Source organism: Scardinius erythrophthalmus (genome assembly GCF_964197995.2).
Source record: "Scardinius erythrophthalmus genome assembly, chromosome: 1".
Taxonomy (NCBI): Eukaryota; Metazoa; Chordata; class Actinopteri; order Cypriniformes; family Leuciscidae; genus Scardinius; species Scardinius erythrophthalmus.
Genome location: NC_138221.1, coordinates 62,928,990 through 62,934,211, shown reverse-complemented (window position 1 = coordinate 62,934,211; position 5,222 = coordinate 62,928,990). Strand labels below are relative to the sequence as shown.

Here is a 5,222-nt window from a genome sequence, read left to right as displayed (position 1 = left end):
TTTATTGTGAGTATACACAAAAATAATACACATTTAACAGAATCGATTGATGTATGAAACTTGCTTGTAATATCAAAGTCCACAGAGCAAAATTAATTTCTTTTGAACTGAACTGAAAAAAAGCGAGCTGGTATCGCCGGCAATACCGTCGACCCCAGGGGGTTAATGCAAATTCATTTTCAATTACGCAACACATGTTATCTCTTTAATAATCATCAATTGTCCAATCTTCAATACATTTCATTTATCGTCTTCTGGTTGACCTCGTTTTTTTCATAATAACAGGCTATTCAACTAGCAAACACTCAATATGACTCAAGGAAGAAATGTAAGAAAATGAATTGTAAAGGATTTGTCTGTCTTTGTCAAAATAGCCTATTAAATATGTCATAAATATGATTAAGACATGTAATACTGTTCCATGAAAATGCTTAAACTTCTGTCTTGTACCTCAGGTTTGAAAGGCCTGCAGCATGGCGTGTGCACGGCAATCTGCTATTGAGTTCCTCAAAAACGCCAGGAGAAACCTGGTGACCCATATGAAGAACCTTCCTCTGATCATTGAGAATCTTTATCAGCAGAGGGTTTTCAATGACCATGAGGTCGATGATCTCAAAGCCCAGATGACAGAGTTTGATAAAGCCAGATGTATATTGGATTGGGTCATTAACAAAGGGCAAATGGCATGCTATGAATTACTCAGGATTTTGGATGACACTAAGAAGAGGACATTACATCCTGATTTACACTCCTGGATCAGCTGTTTTCCCATCAGATGGGAAGATACAGAGGTCAGCTATTCATTTGGTGAGTAGATAAATGAAAAACATTTCAATAAAAAGACAGTAAATTAACACATTTCAATACAAATCTTGTTTTTTGTTGCTGTCTCAGGTACAAAGCCCTGTCAAAACTACCAAACAGCGCTCAAGAAGAAAGCAAAAAGGATTCTCAAGAACCAAAGAGAATGTTGGGATGACAAGGCACAAGTACATTTCCATTTTACACCTGTTGTTTTAGAGACAGACTCTGTGGTGAAAACTTCTCAATGCAAAATAAAATGGAAAAACAAAAAATGCAAAAAGCCACGGCCCAAAAAGATGATCTCTTACATTCCTACTGTGCAACAAGCACTTTCACCTGTGGATCTGCTGAGATGCCAAGATAAGAACATCCTCCTCATAGGCAAACCTGGAATAGGAAAGACTACAGTTGTCCAGGAAATGTTGCGTCTGTGGGCAGAGAAAGATGACCGAGAGCTGGACTACATGTTTTACATTGATGAAAGTACTTTGGCTCACAGTTCTAGCATTGCCAATTTGGAGTCTTTTTTCTTTGACGTATATTTAAAACCAATGGAAAAAGACAGAAAAGACGTGTTTCAAGATATTGAGGAAAACTCTGAGAATGTTGTCATTGTATTTGATGGCGTAGTCGATTTAAAAGAAAATTCCACCTTATGGAAGATCATGAACCACGAGCTCCTGCCTGATGCCAAGATTATAATAACATGCAGATCAGAGGTGGAATATGATCCACTTTTCTGTGACTGGCCGACACGGAAAGTGTATGTCCAAGGATTCAGTGAAGAGTCTATCAAAGCTTACCATCAGAAGATGTTGGGTCACGATCCTGTTCTTCTAGATGTTGTTTTGAAGAATCAAGAGCTGTTCAGTCTCAGCCATGTGCCAATGTATGCATTCATGATCGTAGACTTGATTCAATTTAAAAACGACAACGTTTTCAACCATCCAAACACAGTCACGGAAATGTACATCCACATTTTCCGTGTTGCTGGCAAGAAACAAATTGAGCAAATAGATAAATACTTGAAAGACAACAAAGATCAGGTTTATTTTTGGATGGAAAAGGCATTCAATGCAACTATGCAGAAAACCATAAACCTTATTAGCTGTGATGAGACAGATATTTCTCGTGCGTTTCTGAAGATGATCACAACAAAAGACTCGCCAACATCTGTGACAACGTACTGTGCTTTTCTCCACAACACAATGCAGGAATTCTTCTCAGCTTTGTGGCTTCTTCTACATCCAGGTGAAATCGAGAAAGTCCTACAACTCTGTCAAACTGAGGAGAATAAACACATGAAACATGTTCTTCGTTTCTTATGTGGACTTCTGGGAGAACACAACATTAAACTCATCAAATGTCTCTTCCCAGAGGATCAGATAAAGAAAACATCTGACTGGTTCATTGAGAAGTTTTTGAAAACTTTCCTCCAACCTCAGAGTGAAAGTGAAGAGTTTGATCTTCTCTATGTGTGTCAGTGCTTGTATGAGCTCCAGTCTCCTAAAGCGTGTTTAATGTTTCTGGAGAAGATGGATTATCAGCTTAAGCCTGAAGAGGATCTTGACCCTCATCAGTGTTGTGCTTTGGCTTACGTGATCACTCAGTCCAGAGATAAAGAGGTTTATCTGAATCTGGAGGACTGTAACATGACTGACGCAGGAGTGTACATGATGCTCAGCTGCTCACCCAAGATCAGGTACTAGGGAATAGGGGTGAAACGATAAATAGCAATATTAAAAAAAAAAAAATTGACAACGTATCATGGATGTAAAAAAATAATTCGCAATATGTTTTTTTCACTCCAAGACTCATTTACTGTATTTATAAGGTAATATAAATACCTTAAGGCGCAATGGACTTTTTCAAAATTTGCCTCTCTGTGTCTTTTCTAGAAGCTCAAACCTTACAGATAGGCTGGTTCATGCTGATATTGCCACGCCTCCTTCTGGTACTCTTTATAATGCCCAGGGTAATTTTCCATGCAAAAGTTGCACTTCCTGTTCACATTACCTTAAACTCCAGTCTTTCACACATCCGCACACACGTAAGATATATAAAATCAAGCAATTGATTACATGTAAATCTACCCACGTGGTGTACATTTTGATCTGCCCTTGCCCATTGTTGTATGTAGGCAAAACTATCAGGGCTTTACGAACGAGAATCCTGGAACATTTGAGTGCAATCAGGAGATGTGATGCAACTTCGTCTGTTTCTCAACATTTTCAACTAGCTAAGCATGCAGTTTCTGACCTGAAATTTCTGGGCATTGAAAGAGTTTTGCCTAAAAGGAGAGGTGGTGATGTAGATAAAAAACTGCTACAGAGAGAATCTTTTTGGATTTTTGAACTCAACAGTCTTTTCCCGAAAGGGATGAATGAAGAGATAAACTATTCATGTTTTCTGTAAATGCTTTTATTCTTTTTTAGTGATAAATATTGTTAATTTTTCTATTAAAAGAATTGTGTTTCTATTTGTTCTCTGGGTCGAGGCTGAAGCCCCTCCCTTTGCACCTGTTACTTGTTTCCTGATTACCTATCGGGTATTAATTGACTGCATGTCTGGTGTTGATTCATTATGAGCATTGAGAATAGCTGGATGGCTGAAACGTCTGCTCTTGCTCTATTAAAATAATTGATTCTTTTTAGTCTTTTTAATTGATTCTTTTTAAATAGACTTTGTCTATTTTTTTCAGAGTGCGAACCATCTACAGTCCCTTCTATATGTCATTGGTTTTCACGCACCTGGACTTTCAACTAGCCTTGATCTGAGCGCAACAATATTTCCTTGTCTTATAGTTCCTTTCTATTGTTTGCTGCTCCACCTGAACTATTTTTGGTGAAGATGTCATCCTTTAAAGAGATCAACCAACTGACTGACTTCAAAGCTACTACTTTTACCTTCAGTCTTGAAGATTCTGAGAACATTTTGTTCCCAAGAGATGAAACCAATGCTCTACAACCAGAGGACATTGAATTCTCTATGAAACGCTACAAACATCTTATGGAAAAAGAGATTTGTTATAACCTTCATGGTTCTACATTAAGTGAATACTGGAGAGCTAGCCGCATACCTAGAGGCCTTCGTATCCAGAAGGCTCCAACTATTGGTCGTGAAGACCCAGCCTTTTGCAATAGATGGTGTGAGATCATGAACAAGGCATCTCTAGATCTCTAGATCTTCCTGGTTATAGAGTTTACACAAAAAGAGTTACTTAAGATTAAACAAGACATCGATGAGATTCAAATCTCCATCATTGATTCCCATGATGAGACTGTGTTCAAACAACATACTGAGCTTCTTGAGAAGTCTTTGACAAAATTCAAACAAGATCTACAACAAATCAAGATAAGAAAATTTCGCAGAGACACAATGGATTATAGGGATAACCAAGTCTACACATGGCTAAATCAGACCAAAACAACCAGGCCACTTCGTAAAGTTCGTTTTAAAGATGGTGCCTCATTGACCTCAGCGTCTAGTGTCGAGGGTGATTTTTTTTTTTAGGAGGACAGTCCAGCGACACCGACAGCCTCCAAAGTGCCACACGTCCACGCCTAAGAAGACGCGCCGAGGTCGACGAGGCAGTAAGACCAGACAGCAAATCCACATCAATGGTGAGGAAGCAGAGCCGGAAAAAGATAACTTAATCTTCAACCTTACAGGCAACACCCTACACCCAGACGAAGTAAGCCTTTTAAATAAGGGTTTGAGTTTTGTCCCTAGTAAACCTGTTGATTCCTTTGTCACCAAAATAGAACTGTTTAAATTTTTTCGCAATCTGAGACTGAAAACCTATTACAAGGACACTACAACTACCTCTTCTCAGATTTACAACAAACAGGAGCGAGGTAAATTTAAACCTACAAGTACTTTTTGCCCTCCCATCTTTAACCCCTCATTGGATACCTTCTGTAGACTTGTTGAACGTGATGTTGAGCAGCTTTTTAGCAATCCTCATCCTCACAATGGCATGAATAATTTGACATTTTCTGAAAGACAGGCCCTTGACAAACTTTGCAAAGATAAAAACATTGTGGTAAAACCAGCTGATAAGGGAGGTGGTCTAGTAATTATGCCTAAAACTCTGTACGATCAGGAGGTTCTAAGACAACTACAAGACCTGTCTTACTATAGAGCTTTGCCCACTGATCCTACTAGTAGATTTCAAAAGGAAATAGAACTATTCCTTCAGCAAGCTCACTCCTCTTCTCTTATCTCCGAACGAGAATTTCAATATTTGTTCAATCGTACCCCAACTAGACCAGCTTTCTATATTTTGCCTAAGGTTCATAAAAATCTATCTAATCCACCAGGTCGCCCAATTGTTGCAGGTAATAATAGCCTTACTGAACCTCTTTCTAATTTTGTAGACTTTATTCTCAGACCTTTGGTTACTTTGCTCCCAAGCT

General features: G+C 38.6%; 1 protein-coding gene across 1 annotated transcript; it reads left to right on the top strand.

Moving 5' to 3' along the window:
• The first annotated feature begins 461 nt into the window (after positions 1–461).
• On the top strand, positions 462–2,545 carry LOC308702603 (nucleotide-binding oligomerization domain-containing protein 1-like). The gene is made up of 2 exons (XM_081385572.1): positions 462–807; positions 895–2,545. The coding sequence occupies exons 1-2, from the start codon at positions 474–476 to the stop codon at positions 2,511–2,513; spliced, it is 1,953 nt and encodes a 650-aa protein (XP_081241698.1). The 5' UTR covers positions 462–473; the 3' UTR covers positions 2,514–2,545.
• Positions 2,546–5,222: the final 2,677 nt, after the last annotated feature.